The sequence below is a fragment of the Nannobrachium achirus genome (assembly GCF_963921795.1).
Source record: "Nannobrachium achirus genome assembly, chromosome: 4".
NCBI classification, from domain to species: domain Eukaryota; kingdom Metazoa; phylum Chordata; class Actinopteri; order Myctophiformes; family Myctophidae; genus Nannobrachium; species Nannobrachium achirus.
In genome coordinates this window covers 60,592,353-60,619,674 of record NC_137813.1, presented here as the reverse complement: position 1 = coordinate 60,619,674, position 27,322 = coordinate 60,592,353, and the positions used below count along the sequence as shown (strand labels likewise).

The following is a 27,322-nucleotide window of genomic DNA, read 5'->3' as shown; positions in this document are numbered from 1 at the left end:
GGAACGAAGGCCGTCATTTTATTTTTATTTTTTTCCTAATGGCCGGCCTGGACCGGCCGTTCGGCTTTTCCCAATGGCCAGCACGTCCCTGCACACAACAGCACCCAATGCTGGCTGTTTTCACTAGTCTAAATCATTTTCAAAATGATAAATACAAAACGAACGGTATTTGGACATACAAGGTTTCCACCCGACAACGACGACAGAAGAATGAAAGGGTTGTCTCTGGTGAGAGTGGCGCTGGTCTTTGATGTGGTGAAACACACATGGAGCAGTGGTCAGCCTGGAGAGACACGCAGCACAGCGGGAGAGAGGAACTGTCTAAACAATTGGCCTCGTTTAAGTGGCAAATCAACCCCGTTTGTTTGTTCCATTTAATTTGCGAGACGACAGTATGTCATACCATTAACTCATTCCCTGCCAGGCCCGATAGTCCCGAGATTATTCCAATGTCTTTCCCCGCCAGGCCCGATAGTCCCGAGAATTTAAAAAAAAAAAAAAAAAAAAAAAAAAAAAAATTCAAAAAAATTTTTTTTTCAAATTTTTTTTTTGACCCCAAAAAATGGAGTAGGCATGATAGCAATCGCGAAATTGCATGTTTAACCCCCATAGCAACCCCATCTTTCAAGCATGGCAGCCATTTTGGCAGCCATCTTTGTTAAACATAGTGGCTGTTATCTCATGAATGCCTGAACGGATTTCCATTCGGATTTTTTTGTTTGAAAGCTGTGAGCAATGTGGACACACGTGGTGCATTATCTAGGCATGGGTGTGCATGATCCGTGCACACCCAATTACATGGAAGTCTATGGAGACGAATGGCAGGTGGGAGTACGGAGGTATGTTAAAATGGCGGTCAATGTGTTAAGACTCCCTAATCACAGGGGTTTTCTTTTTTTTTACGTTTTCAGGCCAAGGACCCCTTAGTTGAGAGAGAGAGAGAGATGAAGCAGGGACCCCCCCAACCTTTTCATAGATTCCATATAGTTTAATTGTTTGACAGCACAATCATCAGTTTATGTTGGATTAATGTCAAATTGTGTTTTCAGATATTTAACCACTTCAACCATCAACTTGACCTTTCACTCTGTACTTAGTCTGCTCTTTTTCCCGTCTGAACCAAACCTCTTTGCAAAATAATAGCCGATCTACGGGCTCACAACGCCTTGCAGCGCGAGGCATTGTGAGCTTTTAGATCTGCTATGTTTGGCTAAAGTTCTCAGAATATGGACGCTAGGGTTCAAGTCCGGCTAGGGTTCAGGTGGGTTTCTGTCACACAACGATTTGGAGGACCCCCTGCAGTAAGTCTGATGGACCCCCTAGGGCAGGGGTTTTCAAAGTGGGTGACGGGGCACCCTGGGGTGCCGCGACGGCAGTCCAGGGGTGCCGCGAGGTCATTTGATGATATTTAAAATGTATTTGGACATTTAAAAATATATTTAGTATCATTTTAAACTTGAAGTACAAAGTTTATTTTCAGTCAGTTCTAACCAAAATGGCTATTATCTCGCTTTCCTCGCAACATAATCGTTAAAATATGCTATAAATATAAGATGCTGGGAGTGAAAAAAAAAATATTCATAGGGGTGCCCCGAGCCAAAAAAGTTTGGGAACCCCTGCCCTAGGGGTCCCGGACCCCCTGTTGAAGACCCTTGTCTTATACGAAGCTGCCTTTTAAAAGAAAGAAATAAAAAATTCTTTGTTGGCGTTGGCGTGGCGCCGCTTATCGAATGTCATCCCAAGGGCAGGGCACTAACGCAGACAGAGAAGCACATGCATACATGTACAGAGTGTCCCTGAAGTGTCGCCCTCGTCCCCGACGGCCGCCCCGCAGACGCACGGGGGAAGATCCTGTTTCCGCTCAGCCTCCTGGGGGGACAAACCGGGTCAAGGGCTTTCTCCGAGTGCCAGGCTTAACCCATTTAGGCCTAGAATTATTGAATGCTTTAACCAGTGAAAAATAGCAGATATACAAGCAGCGCAGCGCGGCACCGAGTGCCGCGCTGCGAGCTTGTAGATCTGCTATTTTTGAAAAAGTCGTGAAAATGTGTGCAAATCTTTGAATGTACGTATTTTCAAAGCGAACGTTTGTGACTCAAATTTTGCTTCTGGGGGGTCCCTGGAACTAGATATTTTGAGATGGGGGTCCGTGTGGCCAAATAAATATAATTTTGGGGGTCCTTCACATGAAAAGGTTTGAGAACCACTGACATAGTAGTCTCTCAAGAACAGACTAACTGAGCTCCAGTTAAGTGAAAAGGACCTTTTCTTTGACGATGGCTGGCCAGATTGCTGACATAGAAACATAGGGTTTTCAAAAAACCTTGGAAGGATTCAAAAGACACTTATAGAATCGGGTCAAAATTATAATTTTCAAATTTTTTCAAAAATAGCAGATCTACAAGCTTGCAGCGCGGCACTCGGTGCCGCGCTGTGAGCTTGTATATCTGCTGTTTTTCAATATTTAAAGCATAAAATAATAATACACTATAATGTGTACCCGTTCTAAATGGGTTTAAATAGTCTCTCTCTCCCTCTCTCCCTCTCTCTCTCTCTCAAACGGCCATGGCGTGTGGATTAGCCACATCCAGAGTAAGACACACAACGCAAAGAGAAGTCTATAAAAACGGGAGGCATTCACAGCTAGGCAGACAGACAGACAGACAGACAGACGGACGGACCACGTCGTGCGTACATGCAGCTCGACTGATCCTTGCCACCCCAGGGTGCAGGGACATGCTGGGCCCCTGATTCAGCCCGGGAAAAAGAGTTGGAGAGGCCCTCATTGCGCGCTAAGGAGAGAGATCTCTCTCTATAGCGCTGCTGCTACTCAAAGATTTGCCATTTCAGATCATGACAGATGACAAGCCAGTGGGCCAATTATATTTCGTTGTTGTCGGGTGGAAACCTTGTATGTCCAAAACCGTTTGTTTTGTATTTATCATTTTAAAAATGATTTAAACTAGTGAAAACAGCCGATCTACAAGCACACAACGCCTCGCACCGCGAGGCATTGTGTGCTTGTAGATCTGCTGTTTTCACTACTTTTGTACGGCGGCCTTGTATGATGAAGCAGGGCTTTGCTTTGCGAAAAAAAATTACAAATTTGAAACTTGGAGATACAAGTTTTCTGCCCGACAGTGACAATTTACTTTGTTGGCCGCCCAGCCCCCAAAATGGAACGAAGGCCGACATTTTATTTGAATTTTTTTCCTAATGGCCGGCCTGGACCGGCCGGGAATGAACCGGCCGTTCGGGAGTTGTCCCGCTTTTCCCAATGGCCAGCACGTCCCTGCCAGGGTGGGTGGGGTCGTGTGTGTTGGGAGGCGGGAGAGAGTGCAGACAAAGCAGATGACATGAGAGGAGATGAGAATGGAGGAATATGACTGAGGGGCGGAGAAACATATTAGTCGGGGAACCACATGCCCAAAAAGCTCAAGGAATAGGGTTGAACCTGTGATGTTCTGCCGCACTTTTTATTTCTGTTTTATCCATTAGTTTGGTCATTAAGGTCCACAGAATGAGAGGCCTGCTCTGCCAGAAACATAGCGAAAAAAAGTTATGGACATTTGTATATTCACTGTCCCATTGACTCCACTAGAAATATATATAAAAAAAATCACACCCGTGTGAAGTGGAGCTGTGTGTGTGTGTGTGTATGTGTGTGTGTGTGTGTGTGTGTGTGTGTAGATGCAAATGGGCGGGGCCTATTTGGGGAGATGCGTCTTGACCCAAGGAAAAAATATTTGTAATTTTCCGACCTACGGTTCCAGAGTTGCGAGGCAAGTGGTCCGTTATAGCGCCACCATGTGGCCAAGTGGAAATGCTTTTGGGGATTCGTTGAGTATGCCACCCCCGACCTGTGGTTGAAATTCAGTGTTGACTCGACGTTTTGTTTGTGATTTATGGCTATTGTTTGCAAAACGGGCCCCTCCCGCTAACTTTGGAAGCCCGTTACGAACGAACGGAATGGACTATCGCAATATCCCTTGAGTATGTTCATTGCATGGGTTCATAGATCATGTGTACCGTTTTTTGTGCAATTTGAAGAAAATATGTAGGAAAAGGAGCAAAAGGTGTGTTTTGGAGAAAATTCAAGATGGCGGAAAATCTATCCTGGCGCAAATGGGCGTGGCCTATATGGGGAGATGCGTCTTGACCCAAGGAATCCAAAGAATTTTAATTTTCCGATCTACGGTTCAAGAGTTACGGGGCAAAACGTAAAGTGGGCCGTTATAGCGCCACCATGAGGCCGAGTGATGTAATTATTTTTCGATTCATTCTTAAAATCATTATGAATCTCCTCTCCGAGGTTTGAAACTGTAGCCCCTATGGTTTGCGAGAAAAAAAAAATTGAATGTGAGTTTTTGCCATTCCCATTATAAGTCAATGGGGAAAATTAATTCACTAATAAATTAATATCAATTAAACGATACAACTTTTCTCTTAGAAAAGTAATAGCCCACGATTCCCGAGTCAGCCGGTCAATTTGACATATGGCGCGAGTGTGTGGTGCAAAAACTGTGGGACTAGTTACGCGCCGAAGTCAGGCTACAAGTCAGGCTACGTACAGACACACAGACACACCCACAAAGCTACGTATAGGGAGCCTGTGTTTCACACAGCTCCAAAAAAAAGTAGCATGTGAGGGGTCAAACTAGGGGTTCTTCATAATTCTGAATCCATTGCAAGCATTTGTTTTGCATGAAAAACATTCTAGAAGAACCCCTAGTTTGACCCCTCCCTCGCATGCTACTTAAAGCAGATTATATTTTGGCACAGCCACTCCATAGAGTGGCTGTGCGTGTGTCTGTAGCCTTTTTCCTCAGCGTTTTGCCATAGCAAAATGTGTGTACGTAGCATCATGTTTGTCTAGTGATGTCATATGTCGTATGTCTGTAGCCTTTTTCCTCAGAGTTTTGCCATAGCAAAACGTGTGTGTGTAGCATAGCCTGTACATCCTAGACTCAAATCCTAGTCTGAAGACTTTATGCGGGCACGACCACCGCTCACTTCACATTGGGGGCTCTATTATGATCCAGGTCTTATGCCTTATGCCTTAACTTCTTTGCCTTCTTTTTACTATTTTGAAAAACATTTTTAAATACTTCAAATGCTGATCTACATCTGCACGTTGTGAGCTTGCAGATCAGCTATTTGAAATATAAAACAAAATATGTATATATAGTAAAAAAAGGCAAAGAAGTTAAGGCATAAGGCATAAGACCTGGATCATAATAGAGCCCTGGGTGTGATATTTTTAATATTTCTAGTGGAGTCAATGGGACAGTGAATATACAAATGTACAAATGGACAGAACTTTTTTTTTCAATGTTTCCGGCAGAGCAGGCCTCTCATTATGTGGACCTTAATGACCAAACTAATAGATAAAACAGAAATAAAAAGTGCGGCAGAACATCACAGGTGCTCCCCCATTCTGGTGACTGGATCCCCGGCTATATAGGCACAGACAGGAGGGATCGAGAGGGAGGAGGGGGAGGTTAATCACATGACCTGAAGACATCGGGGGATTCCCCAGACAGAATGTGTGTGCTACAGTAGCATCAGCAGCAGCGGCGGCCCTTGCCCCACCATACCGCCGCTAACCCAGACACGCTGTCAACACCGTTATCTTTACGCCTCCTCACAGTCTTAACAGGACACTTCACATTGAGCCGCTGCCGTTCCACGTTGCGCGCTCGTGTGTGTGCGACTGCGCGCATGCATAGTTGTAATTAACACGTCCTAGCAGTGCAGGGGAGCCAGCGGCACGCACGTCTAGGGTTGGAGGCGGTAACCGCCGTACCGCCGTACCGCGGTATACCGAGGTCTACCGCGGTGTCATTGTGCTTACCGCGGTAAAAAGACAAAAAAAAGGTCTATTTTTTATTGGAAAACAAGCGAGTTTTAAAACGGGGGAGAAGCGAGGACCGCATGCGCTCCATGCCGCTCTGCTCTGGGCCGTGTACCACACGTTGGAAGCCACATACGTCACTCACACACAGAGACCTGCAGTGTACACAGTGCACGGCTGCACGCAGGGCATAGATAGAGTACGGAGCACAACTCTTTCTCTGTAATCCACTCGACACAAGGATGTTAATACATAGGCTACCTTGTGTTGTGGCATATCTTTTTTTATTCATACGGATTACTGGCGGAGCGCGGGCCGCGTGGACTAAAGCCGAAAATGAAACTATTTTACTTTCTCCACTGCGTCGCACGTTGTGCTCCGTCCAGCGGCGCGTCGGCGATTTTATAACCTTTTCTGTCAAGTCTTGTAACTAAAACCTGTATATAGCAGCACTCAATCACTGCGATTTGAGAGTTGAGACGTGACGTGACGTGAGTTTACAGAATCACTGTACACGATCTGACAACCCTTCCTTCAGCTGTTTGTGTCTGAATAGCCCAAGTAGCTAGCCTACGTAGCTTGCCTACGTTACTATGGTAACCCGACAGTGCAGATCTAAAAGCTCAGAACGCATCGCGGATGCGACGTGTTGTGAGCTTGTAGATCTGCTCCTTTGAAAGCCAGACACGCTGTGCTGTACGGAGAAGTATAACTCGGGCAGTCAGGCTGTGTCGCCTCTCCACTGTGGAGAAACTATTTTACTTTCTCCGTCGCACGTTGTGCTCCGTCCAGCGGCGCGTCGGCGATTTTATAACCTTTTCTGTCAAGTCTTGTAACTAAAACCTGTATATAGCAGCACTCAATCACTGCGATTTGAGAGTTGAGACGTGACGTGAGTTTACAGAATCACTGTACACGATCTGACAACCCTTCCTTCAGCTGTTTGTGTCTGAATAGCCCAAGTAGCTAGCCTACGTAGCTTGCCTACGTTACTATGGTAACCCGACAGTGCAGATCTAAAAGCTCAGAACGCATCGCGGATGCGACGTGTTGTGAGCTTGTAGATCTGCTCCTTTGAAAGCCAGACACGCTGTGCTGTACGGAGAAGTATAACTCGGGCAGTCAGGCTGTGTCGCCCCTCCTTTTGGGAAGATGATTGCAATATTTTGGCTTATCGCCGAACCTTAATTAATAGATACGGGGGTGCGGTAATTACCGCAGTACCGGCGGTAAATGGGAAGACGGTAATCGCGGTAACAAAATGTCCATACCGCCCCAGGCCTACGCACGTCGTCGATGTCGGGTGGAAACCTTGTATGTCCATGACCTACCGTTTCGTGTTTATCATTTAAAAAATGTACTAAACTAGTGAAAACAGCGGATCTACAAGCACGCAACGCCTCGCGCCGCGAGGCGTTGTGTGCTTGCAGATCCGCTGTTTTCACTACTTTTGTGCGACAGCCTTGTGTGATGAAGCAGGGCTTTGCTTGGTGAAAAAAAAGGTGAAAAAAAAAACGCACACATTTTAAACTCGGAGATACGAGGTTTTCTGCCCGACGGTGACGACATAGAAGCCGGAACGTTAAGCGACCTGCGCTGCAATGATTCGGGGGCGGGAGAGCGGGTGGAAGCAGTAGGTTACGGGGGGGAAAGGGGGGGGGGACTAGCGAATCGAAGCAAACACCCGTTATACACACACGTGTCAAACCCGGGAGGACAAAGGCGTCGCGGCACACACGGTCACACCTACGCACGCACACACACATGCGCTCGCATTGGTGCACGGTGCACACGCCGGGGACGTTCCATCGGCGTAGCAGCAGCAGCCCTACTCCTTCACACGCGAGGCTCTCGCACGTGACGGGGTAACGAGAGACGGAGCGAGGGACGACAGAGGAGAGGAAGAAAGAAACAGAGGAGGAGGAGGGGAGGGGGGAGAATGGAGCAATGAATACAGACACACAGTGTGCTACACTGCTGCTGCTGCTGCTGGCAGGTACCTAGCGAGAGCTAAGGACCGGGGGGGGGAGGGAGAAAGAAAGGGGGCTGTCGCGCTACAGACGGGGGCCCCCACGGCGCCGGCGGAATTCCAGAGCAGGGACGTGCTGGCCATTGGGAAAAGCGGGACAACTCCCGAACGGCCGGGAATGAGTTGAGGTCCAGGCCGGCCATTAGGAAAAAAATAAAAATAAAATGTTGGCCTTCGTTCCATTTTGGGGGCTGGGCGGCCAACAAAGTAAATCGTCGCTGTCGGGCAGAAACCTCGTATCTCCAAGTTTCATTTTTTTTCGCAAAGCAAAGCCCTGCTTCATCATACAAGGCTGACGCACAAAAGTAGTGAAAACAGCAGATCTACAAGCACACAACGCCTCGCGGCGCGAGGCGTTGTGTGCTTGTAGATCGGCTGTTTTCACTAGTTTAAATAACTTTTAAAATGGTTTTGGACATACAAGGTTTCCACCCGACAATGACGAAATATAACTCATGTAAATGGCCCACTGGCTTGTCACTTGTCATGATCTTAAATGGCAAAACTTTGAGTAGCAGCAGCGCTATAGAGAGATCTCCCTCTATAGCGCGCAATGAGGGCCTCTCCAACTCTTTTTCCCAGGCTGAATCAGGGGCCCAGCACGTCCCTGTTCCAGAGGCCCGCTGCAGGCACAGTGACACATACTGTACTGTAGACATCAAAGGGGGGTTGAGCCCCTGCCCCTTATACCCGTCTGTAAAAAAAGTGCCCTCTTCAGACCGTGAATGCAGTTTTCACTAGGGTGAAAGAAACGCAAAATGCCCTCTTTCCATGCCATACCTGAGGGCAGCGTTGCGGCATCTAATGCTGAAAGAATTGCCCTCTCTGTGTAGAAATCCATGCCATAACGTTAGCCACATCTCCAGTATTGACTTGATTATGCTTAGTTCAGTGCGGTTTCAAACACCGAAAATAGCCGACCTCCAAGCGATGCAAGCTTGGAGGTCTGCTATTTTCAATATGTTCACCAAAAGGCCCTTTTAGGAATTCCAGCCCCTGCCTCTCTGACATTCTCTGCACGTCCCTGGCCGGCTGCTAAGCGGGAGAACCGAACCGAGCCGGGATGTGGTTCCAGGAGGTTACACATCGCTACACATATATAGTATAGTGTTAAACAATGTCTAAAACATGGCCACAGCCCGCTGCACGTGCGCCATAATGAGCCTTGTGCACATATAGAACATGTTTTGGTTTTGGTTTTGCTGCCTAAGCTGCTCCTTACCGTCGTGCACGTCTATGGTAAAGCCATGCCGGGCACTGCAAGGCAGTGGTTCTCAAACGTTTTCAAGCCAAGGACCCCCAAAATTGACACTTATTAGCCCAGCAGACCCTCATTTGAAAAGCTATGCCAGGGACCCACCGTAAGAGAAGATTCTTAACGGCTAATTCTCAACCATTTTAATTTCGAGGACCCGCAGTTTGACATGCATTATAGGCTACGGACCCCCATTTAATGGCATTTCTATGTCTGAGACCCCAATTTGTATTGTTAAATCGTCGTTAATTTAACTCTGACACGGGTCCACTTGGTTCCTAACTATCATTCAGCAAGGGGACCCCCTGGAACTCCCTCGAGGTACCCTGGGGGTCCCTGGACCCCACTTTGAGAACCAATGCTATACGGAGCCTTACTGTCGTGCGTGTCTATGGTATAGACCAGGGGTTTTCAAAGTGGGTGACGGGGCACCCTGGGGTGCCGTGACGGCAGTCCAGGGGTGCCGCGAGATAATTTGATAATATTTGGAATTTATTTGGACACTTGAAAAAATATTTAACATCATTTTAAACTTGAAGCACAAAGTTATTTTCAGTCAGTTCTAACCAAAATGGCTGTTATCCAAACGTTTTCCTCGCAACATAATCACTAAAATATCGTCACTGTCGGGCAGAAACCTTGTATTTCCAAGTTACAGGACCGTCGCACAAAAACTAGTGAAAACAGCCGATCTACAAGCACACAACGCCTTGCGATGCGAGGCGTTGTGTGCCTGTAGATCTGCTGTTTTCACTAGTTTAGTACATATTTTAGATGATAAATACAAAACGAACGGTTTCCACCCGACAATGACGATATGCTATAAATATAAGGTGCTGGGAGTGAAAATTATAATGTAGGGGTGCCTCGGATTAAAAAAATATATTTATGGGGTGCCCCGAGACAAAACGGTTTGGGAACCCCTGGTATAGATGGCACGCTGGAGCTCTGAGCTGGTCTTCTCCTCCTCCCACGCAGTGCCTAGCATCGTGTTTCAGTTCTCTCTCTCTCTCTCTCTCTCTCTCTCTCTCTCTATCTCTCTCTCTCGGAGCGCCCCGGGGCACTTCAGGCCGAAAATGGTTCAACTTTTGGAGAGGAGAGCCGCTCGTCAATGTCACAGGTTGATGCACCTGGCTGTGTCGGACTGGGACGTGCAGAGAATGTTACAGAGGCAGGGGCTGACATTTCTAAAGGGGCCTTTTGGTGAAAATATTGCAAATAGCAGACCTCCAAGCTCACAACACGTTGCGTTGTGAGCTTGGAGGTCGGCTATTTTCGGTACTTAATACCACACTAAAATTAAGCATAAAAAAGGCAATACTGGAGATGAGGCATGGATTTCTTCACAATTCTTTCAGCATAAGATGCTGCGTTCAAGTTCAGGAGAGTTTGGACAAGGCAATTCTCTTGAATGCTGCCTTCAGATATGGCATATAGAAAGAGGTCATTTGCATTTCTTTCACCATAGTGAAAACTGCATTCATGGTCTAGAGAGGGCACTTTTTTTACACACTGGTAAAAGGGCAGGGGCTCAAGCCCCTTTTTGATGTCTATGTGTGCACGTGCCTGGTGCTGGACGGGTCACTCGCGTGTGCACAGCCAGCATGTCTCTATGCAGAGACACACAACAGAAGAGTCGCAGAAGGAAGCACATGGCTGGCATAGTGTGACAATAGAGTATCGATTCAAAGGTGCAAATTAGAATCCGTGTGTAGTAGACCAGGGCTTCTCAAACTTCTCAGGTCACCACTGTAAGTAACGTTTTCATCCACGCCACTCCTAAATTACATTGATACTAGCTAGGGCTGTCACGATTATGACATTTTACATGACGATTAATTGTCACTCAAATAATTGCGATTAACGATTTAATTGTGTTCCTGTCGTCGACAATTACATTCCTGTTTGGCTTTTAGGCTTTGAAGTTGCAAAGGCAGATATGACACGTAACCTAAATATACAAAGAAATTACTGACATATTTGACAACTTTATACTTGAAAAAGAACCTTGAAAGTGGAAATAGCCGATCTACAAGCTCACAACGCGACGCGTTGTGAGCTTGTAGATCTGCTATTTCCACTACTTTTTTAAAGTGTTTGTAACTATTAACATTTTTCAACATGGAAACGATTATGACGATTATGCAAAATAATTGCGATTACCTCAAATTATTGCGATTAGACGATTATGTAATAATTGTGACAGCCCTTATACTAGCACCTTCGATTCATGTCATGGTGTCCTCTGACACAGTATGTCAGAGGAAAACCTGAGAGAATATCCGTTTCCATTAGGACAGATTGAAGACTTTTATACTCCACTTGACCGTGAACCCCATCATCTCTATTCTAGAGCAGTGGTTCTCAACCTTTTCAGGCCGCGACCCCCAAAAGAATCATAGTTGAACTGGGGACCCGGCCTCCACCCTGACGAGCACTACTTTGAGTTGGAAGAGTTGAAGCATTACATTTTGTTTAACACGGTTCTATTGTGAACATAGCAGATCTACATGCTCACAACGCCTCGCAGGCTATTTTCACAATTTTCATTTTTTTATGTAGATCGGCTATTTCCACAAATCCTGCCTCTAATATTTGTCAATTTCGCCAATGTAAAATCTTTCATTTTAGAGGTATTAAAAGTCCTTAAATTGTCACTTTAGAAGTGTGCAGATACCCCATACGCTTAAACTGTGTGTTGGTTTGTTTACAGTCGAGTGAGAAAACAATGTTGCACATGAAGTTAATCATCTGGACACCCCCCCCCCCCCCCAAATAATTTGGGGTCCCGACCCACAGGTTGAGAACCACTGTTCTAGGGATAGTAAATCTATCTATCTAAGAATTTAAGGATAAGGGGTTAGGAATGGAAGAAAATAGGGCCCTTGGTGTAGTATCGGGGTGCCCGCTGGCCTACTGGTCCAGACGCATACCATTTAGGCATTAGGCATGGTGGTGTCGCCGGTTCGATACTAATCTTTAAAACTGATGCGATATTGAGATAATTCCAAATATCAGTATTCTGTGGAACCCCATGGCGTAGACAACACGTACTGTAACTTGAATGTTGCGCATGTTACTGTAGAAGTGAGCTGTGAGTTGCCAACAACATAATGGCCGATACAACAACAATATAACGAGCGGTCTCAGTGGCTGCAGCACAAAATTCTACCTCTTTTCTCATCACAACAACGTGTATACATCCTATAGATACCTGTAACACAGGGACGACATGCAGAGAATGTTAGAGAGGCAGGGGCTGAAATTCCTAAAAGGGCCTTTAGTATTGAAAATAGCAGACCTCCAAGCTCACGACGCGACGCACTGCTTGGAGGTCGGCAATTTTCAATACTTGATACCACACGAAACAAAGCATAATCAAGTCAATACTGGAGATGTGGCTTAACGGCATGGCTTTCTACACAGAGCTAGGGTAATTCCTAAGATCAAGTTCAGGAGAGTTTGGACAAGGCAATTCTCTTGAATGCTGCCTTCAGGTATGGCATGGAAAGAGGGGCATTTGCATTTCTTTCACCATAGTGAAAACTACATTCATGGTCTGGAGAGGGCACTTATTATTATTTTTTTTTAAGATTTGTTTTTTGGGCTTTTTATGCCTTTATTGATAGGACAGTAGACTGACAGGAAATGGGGAGAGAGATGGGGAATGACATGTGGCAAAGGTCGTCCGGATCGGGAATCGAACCGGTGACGCCAACAGGCATCATAGCCTAGTATGTGGTATGCGCCTTGACCACCAGGCCAGGGGGCGCCCCGAGAGGGCACTTTTTACAGACTGATAAAGGGCAGGGGCTCAAGCCCCATGATGTCTATGTGTGCACGTGCCTGCTGTCACATACGCACAATGTTTTTAGCTTGCAGGTGAGGCTATTTTCGGCATGCAGCACCGCTGTACGACGCAACATGAACGTGTCGTGTCTGTCTGTCTGTCTGTATCCAGGCAGCCCAGAGAGAAGAACAGGGCCGGTCGTGCCAGAGAGGGGCGGAGAGAAGCGGCAGCTTTTTACCGTAAGCCATGAGTCACAACAGCCCACAGCACTGGACCCATGCCATGTTCTCTCTCTGTCTCTCTCTCTCTCTCCTCTCTATCTGTGCCAGGTCAGGCCCACTCAGGCGGCCAGCCAACCGGCTACAGCTCCGCCTCAAGGACAGGAAATAGCTCTGGTCAGCGGAGCCAAGGAGAGAGGGAGAGGGAGAGGGAGAGGGAGAGGGAGAGGGAGAGAGAAATGGGTCGTCCATATAGAGCTGTGAACCGCCGTTTTGGGCCTCTTCCATTATGTTTTCATCACGAGTAGTAAAGAGAATACATCAGTGGTCTCCTTCCCAGACGAGAGAATAAAAAAAACAGTTCAAACTACAAGACGACGTGATGCTAGCAGAGTTTACGGTGGAGATTAGCACTGTGCCAGTAGCCTCCTCGCTAAAGACAAACAAACCAGGACCCGAGCTTACTGTGACATGCTGAGCTTAACTAAAGCAGGCTAACTGGAGCCTGAACTGGCACGCACGCACGCACTCACACACATTCACACACATTCACACACACACACGCACACACGCACGCACGCACGCACGCACGCATGCACGCACGCACGCACGCACGCACGCACGCACACACAGAGCCAGCTTTGTTTACCATCCTGCATCATACCCTATCTCTACCCTCCCTCTCTCTCCCCTGTGAGCTGAGTCTCTCCGAGTGTCTTTGCAGGTAGCACTAGTGACTAGACCATCAGGCTCACTGTCACTGCCAGACAGCTGAGCTGCCAAGCACAGGGGGAGATGCAGGCAGCTCGCCACCAGGGCCCTAACAGAAGATGTCAATGTAAATGCGAACGCCAAGCTAGCACTATACCAGCAGCAAACGTACTACTACTGACCCCAGCCGGGGGACTATTGTATGTACTGTGGTAAATAAAATCTGGAACACACAAAGTGCCATGGTTATCAAACAGGAGGCCATCTCAGGAGAGGTGGTCCTCAAAGTTTCAAACAAATAATAACTGAACTGAAAAGGCAGAGAACACTGGACTCCAAACAAAAAAGACTGAAACCATGGCACCTATATTTAAAAAGGAAACACACAGTCGGGTTGGGCTCTCAAAGTGGGGTCCCTCAGTAGCCACCATAGGGTTCCAAAAGGAGCCTTGCAGGCCTGTAACTCCTGGTATACAGTATAGTGTATAAATGCATGTTTATTTGTTCTATTTAACCTGTGTTAAATAGAAATCTGTTTCCATTAGCTCTCGCTACTCTTTACTCTACCTCTATCCTGACTGGCTTCCGACAGTTTCTGTGTCATAACTCCTGTCATGGTCAATAATTATCCTCGCTAAAACAAGCACTACCGCCGCCTACAGACACAAACATAATAATTGCCATTCTTGCCAATTATTGCATTCTTGTATGCAATTCCTGAACTTTGACGAGAGATGGAAATGGACCACACTGGGGTTTTGTGGTGTGTGTGCAGGAAAAAAACCAAAAAACAAGTGTGGTGATGAAAATAAGAAATAAGTATGCACCTCTAAGGAGGTCTCATGCAGGTCAGGGAGAAGAGGATGAGGCTAGACACTGTGTGACTGTGTCAGGCACTCAGAACGGCGAGGTGTGTTTGATGCTGACCTGCAGGGTTGTCGAGTGCCGCGCTGCGAGCTTGTAGATCTGCTATTTTTGAAAAAATCGTGATATCTGTTTGTCAGTGTTTTGCTCAAACTTTTTTCATGTGAAGGACCCCCAAAATGCTAAGTATTTGGCCGCGAACCCCCATCTCAAAATATTTAGTTCCAGGGATCCCCCCAGAAGCAAAATTTGATGTTTGCTTAAAAAATACATATATTCAAATGGCTTTTCAAAAATAGCAGATCGACAAGCTCGCAGCGCGGCACTCGGTGCCACGCTGTGAGCTTGTCGATCTGCTATTTTTCAATAGCTAAGGTATAAAATAATTCCAGGCCCCTCCTCCACCTTGGGCCCCTAGTAACTCAGTCCCACTCACCCCGCCCCCTCCCCCCGCTTGTGACGCCCCTGCTGACCTGTTTGCCGGCTGGAGGAGGAGGAGGAGGAGGAAGATGGCGAGGACGACGTCCGTTGCTGCTCGGGTGCAGCGGCGCAGGCGGTGCGCCCGGCGGGGCTGGCGAGGGCGAGGGGCAGGGGCAGGGTGCCGGGGGGCAGCGGCTGGCCTCTCTTCAGCAGCTGTTTGTGCTCGACGGCGGCGCCGTGCTGGCGGAAGCGGGGGGGCACCTCTCTGTAGGGCTGCATGGTAAAACCAACGTTCTTTGATTCGGAATGTTCCCCGAGTACGATGAATACATGTGTATCGTCGTTGTCGGGTGGAAACCTTGTACGTCCAAAACCGTTTGTTTGTATTTGTATATGATTTTAAAAGCGATTTAAGCTAGTGAAAACAGCAGATCTACAAGCACACAACGCCTCGCGGTGCGAGGCGTTGTGTGCGTGTAGATCTGCTGTTTTCGCTACTTTTGTGCGACCGCCTTGTATGATGAAGCAGGGCTTTACTTTACGAAAGAACATCCAAATTAGAAAATTGGACATACGAGGTTTTCGCTCCACAACAACGGTATTCGAATATAAAAATAAATATTCAAATTATATATATACTTTTTTGGGGGGGTTATTTGACAGGGACAATGCAAAAACCAATATAAACAAATTTTCCCTTTAGAAAATGACTTAAAAACAGGATACCAGCGGGAGAAGGACAGCGTGTGTGCTGCTCGGATAAAAAAATACATAAAAAAAATAGGTTTTTATAACTTGATAATAGATTTTTGTATTGTCCCTGAAGAAAAACATATTAATAATACTAATAATACTAATATTCAAATATATTAGATATTCGGGCCAATTCCTAAGACCGATATTCAAATTTAATTTCCGAGGAACAGCCCTACCTCTCTGGCCGGGTAGCGCTGCTGCTGCTGCTGTTGCTGCAAAGGCTGCTGGGATTGCTGAGGGGGAGGAGCTGGAGGCGGAGCTGCTGTCTGGTGGGAGGGGCCTCCAGCGGGGGGGCGCTTGCCATTGCCACTGCTGCTGGTAGGGGGCGCTGCAGAAGGGTTGGAGGTGGGACCGGGAGGAAGAGGAAGAGGAAGGGCGGGGCTAGGCTTGGCGGAGTCTGGCACTGTGGAGGAGGAAGGAAGGGGGAGGGGGATTAGGGGCGTCAGGCCAAAGCAGCGATAAATGCGCTTGCAATACATGTGATTACACGCGTGCACGCGCGCACGCACGCACGCACGCACACGCAATATGTAGCTACACCTGCACTACTTCGTTCTTAGCAGAACCTAAAGGAGAGTTCACCCCCAACATTACTTTTTGTTTACTCACGCCATGGAGACTTCAGAGTTCAGAGTTCAATAATATGGTTTCGTATTCGTCGCATTCCTAAACACGCCAATAGTTTGATTACAATAAATTCACCCTCATTTTGGGGGTGAACTACTCCTTTAAGGGTAGCTGCACTTAAACAAACAAAAAAAAAAACCACGTCATTTCCGGCTTCTTCAGAATGGAGTCCCATGTATTCTCGCTATCACATGATAAACCTCCGATTGGCCAATCACAGGCACAGCATTCAGCCATGTGTTGTTTCTTGACAGCGGACCACCACAGTGGATAACAGTGGAGAAGAGCAGGCAGGTACGTGCACACAGACATGAAAGGGGGCTTGAGCCCCTGCCCTTTTACCCATCTGTAAAAAAAGTGCCCTCTCCAGACCATCAATGCAGTTTTTTTCTATGGTGAAAGAAATGAAAATGTCCTCTTTCCATGCCATATCTGAATGCAGCATTCAATAGAATTGCCTTGTCCAAACTATCCTGAACATGAATGCATCATCTTATGTTGACGGAATTACCCTCACCGTGTAGAAATCCTAGCCGTTACGCCACATCTCCAATGTTTGACTTGGTTATGCTTAGTTCAGTGTGGTATCAAGCACTCAAAATAGCCGACCTCCAAGCTCACAACGCGCCGCGCTGCGACGCGTTGTGAGCTTGGAGGTCGGCTATTTTCTGTGCTTCCACCAAAAGGCCCTTTTGGAATTTCCAGCCCCTGCCTCTCTAACATTCTCTGCACGTCCCTGGAGAAGAGAGATGCGAAGCGACCAACACGGCGTCTACGTTCGTCGTGTCTCCAATTCTCTTGACCATGAAGGTCAAGTTCAAAGGTAAATCGAGTCTAGACGGCCTATAAACGCCTTTTATACATTTTAAAACAAACAAACAATCAAATCTAAGACATTCCATAAATAAATAATAATTAAGAAAAAGGTGCATGTACAGTATATAGCTTGTGCGTTACATTCACCCATCATTCATACGCCGATGGCAGAGGAAACCAGAGTGATGCTACTAGCCCGGCAACCTGCGTCCCTGATGCATATTTTTTGTTAATCCATGCTTCTGTCCTTTATTAACTACATACAAGTAGCTATTTGCCACCATTTGTTTAAATCAATACATAATGCATGTGTCGTCGCGGGACCCATAAAATAATTCTGGGACCCATTTGAATGACCACCTGTGGGTCCCGGGAGGGGGACCAATTACGTTAAAAACCTAGCAACATCAAGGCACCAACCTGCCCACCAGGAGCAACTATAGGGTTCAGAGTCTTGCTCAAGGACTCTTTGACACCAACTTTGGGGAGCCCGGGATCAAACTGGGAACCCTTGGAACCTCAGTGTTCCAACCCTCCACTCTACGCCTGAGCCACCGCCAGAGGTAGTGAAAATAGCTGATCTACAAGCCTGCGACACGTTGTGAGCTTGTAGATCTGCTGTTTTCACTTGTTTGGGTTCCGAGGCAAACGTATAATCTCTCGTTTGGGTCTTGAGCTAAAACGTTTGGGAACCAGTGATGTAAGACAGCACAGACCCACATGATTACATTCCACAGACAACCTCCCGTTGATGCAACTGCCGAAAAATGGAGCAATGTTCAATTAATTGCTTAATCGTTTAATTAAATTTGATAGAGTGAATTCTTATTGTCAATTAATCGTCGGTGACTAATTGTTAATATCCCTAATTGGAAGTGCTGAGCAGATAATGGACTTTAGATATGTCTTAGACGTGTGCCCTCCATGCATATTGTCTTTGTTGGGTGGACACCTCATAATGTCCTAAAACCGTCATTTTTGAGCAGTGCTACCCGCCCCTACGTATGGCTTTGTGTGTAGGTCCATATGTCCACATGAGCACGGAACTCCATGTATGGAGATAACTAACGTCACGGACAGATAGGCCCATGAAAGGAGATATGCACACGTGTCGTGTTTGATACCGCAGGTGCAATTTTTCAGGATTAAAAGATAGCAAAAATAGCAGATCGACAAGCTTTGTGACGTGCTTCGAGCTTATAGATCCGTTATGCGTGATGCTTCTGTTCTGTGTGATGCTGTCGTGTGATCAAGCAGGGCGTTAGTTTACAAAAATACACCAACGTCTAAATATGGAGATACGAGGTTTCTGTCTGACATCCTCCATCAGTAGGCCTACATCATTGTTCCCATTTCTCAGCAACCCGGCAACAATCATCACGTGGAAACCTTGTATGTCCAAAACGGACATGCAAGGTTTCCGAAATGGAAAAAAATAACCTCTGTTTTTTTATTCATTTAATGCCGTCGAACAAGTTTCACGAGTTATTCCCAATGGTCCACGCCGCCACCGACGAGTTGGACGAGTTAGCTTATTCTTACTCTGGATGGCGCTGTCCGCTAGCTTACTGATCCAAAATGCCGCGGCACGACATGGTCTTCAAACAGCCAAATTTATCACATGTCTCCCCTTCTCCGCTCCCTCCACTGGCTCCCGGTTGTGGCCCGCACAGAATACAAAACACTGATGCTGACCTTCAAAGCAGCCAATGGTATTACCCAGGGGGCAAAGGAAGGTGTGCTGCATTTGCCCTGACATACAAAGTTGTCCACCAGAAATATTATCTATGACCCAGTAGGATCACAACCTATATGGACAACCCGGTCAATTTGTACAACAAAGTCCAATATGGCCGCCTTTAGTTTTAATGGGGGTGTGAATAGGGCAAAATTTTAAACTGAGGGATATTTCCACGAAACTTCACAGGTTGATCAATGGTATACATATGAACATGTTTTGTATTGCAAGCTTCCATGAAATCCAATATGGCCGCCACAATATGGCCGCCATAATGTAAGGACCCAGAAAATAGGTTTTGCCTCTAACTTCTGAACCAGATGAGCTAGAAACGCAAACTTGGTGTCTATTTCATGGTGTCTGACCATGGGAGACCCAATGGAATAGCTAATTTTATTATTGGGTGTGTCTGGACCTTTATTGTGCATATTTGCAAGATGGTGGACTCCCAAAATAGAGCTATAACATAATTTCTACCATGATTGTTGACTGCTTTTGCAAATACAAGCAATATGAATCCATTTGCTAAGATTTATGGCACAGAAGGGACTTCTGTCAGCATGTTGTCAAAATGGCTGTAAAACGAGATATTATATTTCCTGTCCGATTCTACTGTATGTAGTTGTAGCAATGACTTCAGATAAAATCAGAGACCAAAACAATGTATCTTAGAAATTATTTTTTAATCAAAAAAAAAAGAAAAAAACAGAGAGATTATCTCAATGAAATGAATGCAACTGCCTTTTTGGGTCTTTCACACATAGACGTGCACATGCTTTCCAACAACTTCAGCTTCAGGGAAATTATAATGAACACATGATTAAAACAGGCTGCATTATAATGCAAATAATTGCTAGTCACTATCACTGTCATGTGTACCTATCCTGCTGCATCTTGTCTCCAGTCCTTGGCAACGACACCCCAAGTAGCATGCAATTCCCTTCTTCGCACGTGAACAGTTTTTCTGGCTTTGATACAGCTACATGATATTGCCTTGTCCATTGATATAGGCCTGGCTGGCTCTGTAGATGGACAGGGGACTGCCTTCCCATCACTGAGAGACCATCCATATTCAGTGAAGCAAGGGATGTCTGGCTTCGCGATGTGTGCAGTTTTATGTATTATGGCTGCTAGAGCAGCTCTTTTCAGGTGCAGGCCAAAGGCATTTTCTGTAGGTGGCAGCAGCTTCAACAGGGTTGATCGGTTATTTAGGAACTTGTACACTATCAGCTTTGCCAGGTCTAAGTCCTCCGAATGGTCAGCTTTTGATGCATATACAGCTATTGTGAGGTCTCTAGCCTGATTCTTGACATCCTCTGAGAGGGAATAAGAGGAATTTTCACCAAACTCCTGAAGTGCAGGGAGGTCTAGACCCATGCTGGTCTTGAACCATGCCTTCTTTCCAGTGAAAAAGGGATAGCTGGTGGTATCTCTGCCACTCAGGCTGTGAATAAAGGGCAGGGCAGTGGACCCAGTCTTAAAACAGCTGAGCAGGAACACAGGTATGTCCATTCAAAACCTGCAAAAGAATACGAAGTCTCTGCACAATATACAGCTCCTGATCCTCAAGAGTTTTTTTGCTGTCTCTGAAAACAAAGCAAACCTTCTAAGATCCCTCTGTGAAGAATGGTGTAAAAATGAGACACTTAAGTCTGCTCTTGGTACAACCCATCTTTACCTGAGTGGAGGATTTAAAGAAGAGACAAGGAGTGTGGTGATCAAGGAGGGGTGTGTTGTTGATGTCCCTGCACTAGAGTCAACACAACAGGAGGCCGACACAAGGGTAATTCTACACACCATCTACAGTGTCCAGGCTCACAAAGTTGACAGAGTTGTCATCCATGCTAATGACACAGATATCATCATCATGTGCCTATATCATGCTGCCACCCACCTCCTAGGCCTTCCAGAGCTGTGGGTGAGAACAGAGCAGGATGCATATCTTCCTATCCATCTCAGCCCTTGGACTCGCACAGTGTCGTGCCCTGCCCTTTATTCACAGCCTGAGTGGCAGAGATACCACCAGCTATCCCTTTTTCACTGGAAAGAAGGCATGGTTCAAGACCAGCATGGGTCTAGATCTCCCTGCACTTCAGGAGTTTGGTGAAAATTCCTCTTATTCCCTCTCAGAGGATGTCAAGAAGCAGGCTAGAGACCTCACAATAGCTGTATATGCATCAAAAGCTGACCATTCGGAGGACTTTGACCTGGCAAAGCTGAGAGTGTACAAGTTCCTAAATAACCGATCAACCCTGTTGAAGCTGCTGCCACCTACAGAAAATGCCTTTGGCCTGCACCTGAAAAGAGCTGCTCTAGCAGCCATAATACATAAAACTGCACACATCGCGAAGCCAGACATCCCTTGCTTCACTGAATATGGATGGTCTCTCAGTGATGGGAAGGCCGTCCCCTGTCCATCTACAGAGCCAGCCAGGCCTATATCAATGGACAAGGCAATATCATGTAGCTGTATCAAAGGCTGCCAGAAAAACTGTTCACGTGCGAAGAAGGGAATTGCATGCTACTTGGGGTGTCGTTGCCAATGACTGGAGACAAGCTGCAGCAGGATAGGTACACATGACAGTGATAGTGACTAGCAATTATTTGCATTATAATGCAGCCTGTTTTAATCATGTGTTCATTATAATTTCCCTGAAGCTGAAGTTGTTGGAAAGCATGTGCATGTCTATGTGTGAAAGACCCAAAAAGGCAGTTGCATTCATTTCATTGAGATAATCTCTCTCTTTTTTTTTTTTTTTTTTATTAAAAAATAATTTCTACATTGTTTTGGTCTCTGATTTTATCTGAAGTCATTGCTACAACTACATCCCTTCTGTGTCCCTTCTGTGCCATAAATCTTAGCAAATGGATTCATATTGCTTGTATTTGCAAAAGCAGTCAACAATCATGGTAGAAATTATGTTATAGCTCTATTTTGGGAGTCCACCATCTTGCAAATATGCACAATAAAGGTCCAGACACACCCAATAATAAAATTAGCTATTCCATTGAGTCTCCCATGGTCAGACACCATGAAATAGACACCAAGTTTGCGTTTCTAGCTCATCTGGTTCAGAAGTTAGAGGCAAAACCTATTTTCTGGGTCCTTACATTATGGCGGCCATATTGTGGCGGCCATATTGGATTTCATGGAAACTTGCAATACAAAAAATGTTCATATGTATACCATTGATCAACCTGTGAAGTTTCGTGGAAATATCCCTCAGTTTAACATTTTGCCCTATTCACGCCCCCATTAAAACTAAAGGCGGCCATATTGGACTTTGTTGTACAAATTGACCGGGTTGTCCATATAGGTTGTGATCCTACTGGGTCATAGATAATATTTCTGGTGGACAACTTTGTATGTCGGGGCAAATGCAGGTTTCCTAAAAAAAGGCTGGTTTGCCCCCTGGGTATATGGCACCTCTGTACCTCCAGAGCCTGATTAACCCCTACAACCCCACCCGTTCACTTAGATCAGCCAACACAGGGATGCTGACAGAACCCTCGCTGAAAACCCCAGGACAAAAATCCACTCGTCTTAGAAAATTCTCCTGGCCCCCAAACCGTGGAATAAACTCCCTGTCGCACTTAGATCGACTGACTCACTCCCTAGCTTCCGCCGTGGCCTGAAGACTCACCTCTTCAGACTTAAGAACTTAATCATTTGTTTTACTAAAATAGCAAAAAATAGCAGATCTGCAAGCTCACAATGTGTCACATCTTGGCACAATGTGAGCTTGTAGTTTGGCTGTTTTTGCTACTTTTTTAGGACACTCACAATGAAGTGGAAATACAAGGTTTCTGCCCGACGTCAGTGACGATAAGTAATTCACCTTCTGCAGGAGAGTCATGACCCTTGAATGATCTCCTGACTCTCCTCTCATCGCTCCAGTGGAGCCGCTGGCAATTAGCCGCTGCGGGTGCTAAGGCTAAGTGCTACTGACGCACGCAGGCTCCCGTTACCCATGACAACAGACCGGGATAGGTCATCTCTCTCTCTCTCTCTCTCTCTCTCTCTCTCTCTCTCTCTCTCTCTCTGTCCTTGAATAAAAGTATGAAAGTGTTGGCATCAAAATGTAGTTAAAGTACTAAAAGTAAAATGACAAAATGTTTGAAATTGGAAATACTCAAGTAAAGTACAAATAACTCAAAAGTGTACTTAAAGGGATATTCCACTTTCAAAAAAACTCTGCCTTGCATGGCAAGATAAGATTTACATCAAATATTTAAATATTGGATGAAGTAAATTAAACCAAAAGTTTTTTTGAGAGTGGAATGTCCCTTTAAGTACAGTATTTAAGTAAATCTACTTGGTTACTTTACACCACTGATCATCAGTGACCTTGCGGTGACCAGCTGTCATTATGTCTTTGCTTTCTAGCCTTGTAATCACGGCTCAGCTCTGACCAGCCGATGTGCCGCGGTCTCTCTCTCTGCTTTAGCCTATAGCGGCTACGGTGGCTATGGCTGGAGTTTCAACCATGAAGTTATAATAAGTATAGAGAGGGGACCAGATATCCCCGCCCGTCCACTTGCTTTGAGTTGCTCACCCAGCGCATGAAGCGTACTTCCGCGTTTGGAAACGCCTCTGAAACATGATGTAGTTGGGCTTAAGTGATGCGTTTTGCGTCATATAGTTTGTTCATGGACGCGCTGGGGCTCCAATTCATGAACGAGCACCCCTGGTATAGAGCATTAACAAATTCATCCACCAGGGGCATTGACAAAAAAAAAGAAAAAAATGAATATTCGACTTCGGTGAACAACGTCGAATAGTGACTTTGATATTCGAGTATTCGAATATTCGAATATCTTGTGAATGCCCTTGCACACGGCACAGTTTCAGACAAGGTTCTGGGAACCTTTTTTACGTCCTGCTCTTGATGTAGTGCTACACTTGAGTTGTGGGAACCCATGGGCGGGGCCAGCAGCGCTGCTGCTCTTTTATGGACCTTCCCGGTTAGGTCTGGTTTTATGGAAAGTTCTGGTTACAGTTCTGGTTCGGACCTGTAGTGGAAAGAGGGCTTAAGATTCCCCTATGGGGATATCAATACAAAACATAACAATGTGACCGCGGGTAATAGCGCCATCTAGCGGCAGTGTTGTCAGACTTCGGTGGTCTATGGTGACAAACTAAAATCAGCTTGTAAATGAAGACATTATCCATGCCCTGGTGGGACATTACGTTTCAGCCTCAACCGGCTGAAGGCTGCTCAGGTGGTTGGTTCATGCTTGTAGATCTGCTGTTTTCACTATATTTGAAAGAGGGTTTTTATTTTTTTGGCATAATGTGGGTAATTCATAAATAGATTAGATATTATTAGAAAAAAAGAAAAAGAAAAAAACTAAACTTACACCCAACTGTACAGAAACAAAAGCAGACCAAATTGGCTTACATAATAAGCGGATGTGACGCTGTGCTATTGTCTGAGTACAGTCACAGCATGTTGCGTAACGTCTCCTGAGCACGCAGCCAGCCGGCCAGAACCATGTAAACAACGGCAAACAAGTGTGTTGTCTAACAAACCAGCAACCCACACACACCAGCTGATCATCACACGTCAGCCGCACACACTCGAGCCAAAACTGCACTTTCACTCCTGGCTCATGATGAAAACGAGCAGGACTTTTTTTCAATGATTTCTGTAAACTAAAGCCCCTTTTCCACTGGCCCAACACCACATCACTCCACACCACACAGCCCACTTGTGACAGGTTTTCCACTACAAGGACCTGGGTAGAGTGGTGTGAAAGTGGTACTAAACGTGGTACTAAAAAGTGTCCAATCCAGAGTGGGTCTGAGCTAGGCACTTCATAATGACTGATCACTCTCTGACTTTTCATTTAGACCACCAGGATATAGTTGTAATACATGATAATAGATTCTATCTATGAGGTTGTAGATCTGCTATTTTTGGCAATAAGAGCTTTGGTGTAGAGGGGAAAAAGAGCAGACTAAGTACAGAGTGAAAGGTCAAGTTTATTAAGTATCGACGGTTCAATTGGTTAAATATCTGAAAACACAAATTGACATGAATCCAAAATACACTGATGATTGTGCTGTCAAACAATTAAACTATATGGAATCTATGAACAGGTTGTAGGGGTCCCTGCTTCATCTCTCTCTCAACTAAGGGGTCCTCGGCCTGAAAACGTTGAAGACCCCTGAGTTAAAACATAACCGCGCGGTGAAGAAAGCCAATCTTTTGTGTAGGGGTTCAGAACGAGCGCTGCCGCTTTGCTATTGGCCGCCATCCCATGCAGGCATGTGCGGCGAAGCGCTTGTGCACGTGTGTGTGTGCACGTGCGTGCGCACAAGCAAGAGGCCGGCAGGCACACACACACACACACACACACACACAAGGGTTATGTAATGCTGAGGCCCGCGCCGAGGGGAGCGCGGTGGAACATGCAGTCACGTACGTACACACACACACACACACACACACACACACACACACACACACACACACACACACACACACACACACACACACACACACACACACACACACACACACACACACACACACACACACACACACACACACACACACACACTTTATGCTTGCCTTCTTTTTCTCCTGAGGATTGGGGGGGCGGGGGTGTTGTGTGTAATATCATGTCCTGGTGCAACAAGCCTCCCTGTGTGATAAAACATGTGTGTGTGTGTGTGTGTGTGTGTGTGTGTGTGTGTGTGTGTGTGTGTGTGTGTGTGTGTGTGCGTGCGTGCGTGCGTGCGTGCGTGCGTGCGTGCGTGCGTGCGTGCGTGCGTGCGTGCGTGCGTGCGTGTTGTTGTGACTATATTGTTTACCTTGGTGTCTGTAGACTAGAGTTCACTCCGCTTATTGTGATCTCACACATTGTGAAATATGAGTGCAAGTGTGCGTGTGCGTGTGTGTGTACATGTCTGTGTGTGTGTGTGTGTGTGTGTGTGTGTGTGTGTGTGTGTGTGTGTGTGTACACGTGTCTGTGTGTGTGTGTGTGTGTGTGTGTGTGTGTACATGTCTGTGTGTGTGTGTGTGTGTGTGTGTGTGTGTGTGTGTGTGTGTGTGTGTGTGTGTGTGTGTGTGTGCTCGTGTGTGTGTCCGCAGCATCAGCATCAGGAATGTTAAATATCAACGTACTTCTTGTTGGATCTTTCTACACCTGCTCTGCCTCGCTCTCTCTCTTTCTCTCTCTCCCTTATCTCCATTGATTCTAACACAAAAGCATTTGGGTCCCCATCCAGAATCAAAGGGGGTAAGTTTACTATAATACATTTTTTGGTCTTAGGAATGCAACAAATACAAATAAAATAGGGATGGTCCGATCAAGTTATTATTTATATTTTCTAAATGTTAATGTTAACTTTATTTCATTCATTCACTCATGAATTAATTTATATATTTGCCTTATAGTTATTTACCAGCATTACTATGTATTTATTATCATAGCAGTAACTAATTATTCCTTCAGCACTGTGGAAATCAATACCCCAAATTGGCCTCAAGCGGGCATACTGAATCAGGGGTTGACAGTAAGGTCTCAGAGGCACTTGCCCGTCGGGCAAGTACAGGCCATATTCTACTTGCCCTCAGGTCTTGGCCACTTGCCCCCCCGCAGCGATGGAAAGTATATTTACTTAAGTACTGTACAATACGTTTACTTCTACTCCACATCTTGGATCCTAATATTGTACTTTTACTCCACTACAATTATAAGACATATGTAAACCACTTTAGCACTTTTGCTTTTACTTTAGTACTTTTACTTGTAAAAGAGTATTTCTATATTGCAGTATTGATACTTTTACTTAAGTAAAACCTTTGAGTACTTTTTTTCTACAACTACCCCCCCCCCCCCCCAACAAACACACACACACACACACACACACACACACACACACACACACACACACACACACACACACACACACACACACACACACACACACACACACAAGGAAGAAGAAAATAAAATAGTCTATTGCTTGTTTCTCTCTCACAAACAAAACCTGGCAACGCTGGACAGCAGACCATCAGAGTCGATGTGTTTATGTTAGTTGTTAGCACAGAACGCTAACAAGCAGGCTGCCCTGCAGTGCACATGCATGCTGCTCATGATTAAATACATTATGTACCGCAATACAGGGAGGGAAACATCGGAAAAGCACTGTTGATAGCATGGAAAATAGACGCTTCACTTGTAAAATAGACGCTTCGCGCCGTTCGCGGACATGTCAATGTTTTAGCGACT

The 27,322-nt window shown here is 45.8% G+C and overlaps 1 protein-coding gene across 1 annotated transcript in view; it reads right to left on the bottom strand.

Annotated features, from left to right (window-relative positions):
- LOC308284185 (uncharacterized protein) overlaps positions 1 to 27,322 on the bottom strand; it is a gene marked incomplete at its 3' end in the record, with an annotated part of 97,317 nt that overhangs the window by 7,496 nt on the left and 62,499 nt on the right. The window contains exons 4-5 of the mRNA XM_080724736.1: positions 16,074 to 16,300; positions 15,195 to 15,414 (exon numbers count right to left, since the gene is read on the bottom strand). Of these exons, the coding sequence (XP_080580862.1) occupies positions 15,195 to 15,414; positions 16,074 to 16,300 (447 nt within the window). The remainder of the gene's footprint in view (positions 1 to 15,194; positions 15,415 to 16,073; positions 16,301 to 27,322) is intronic.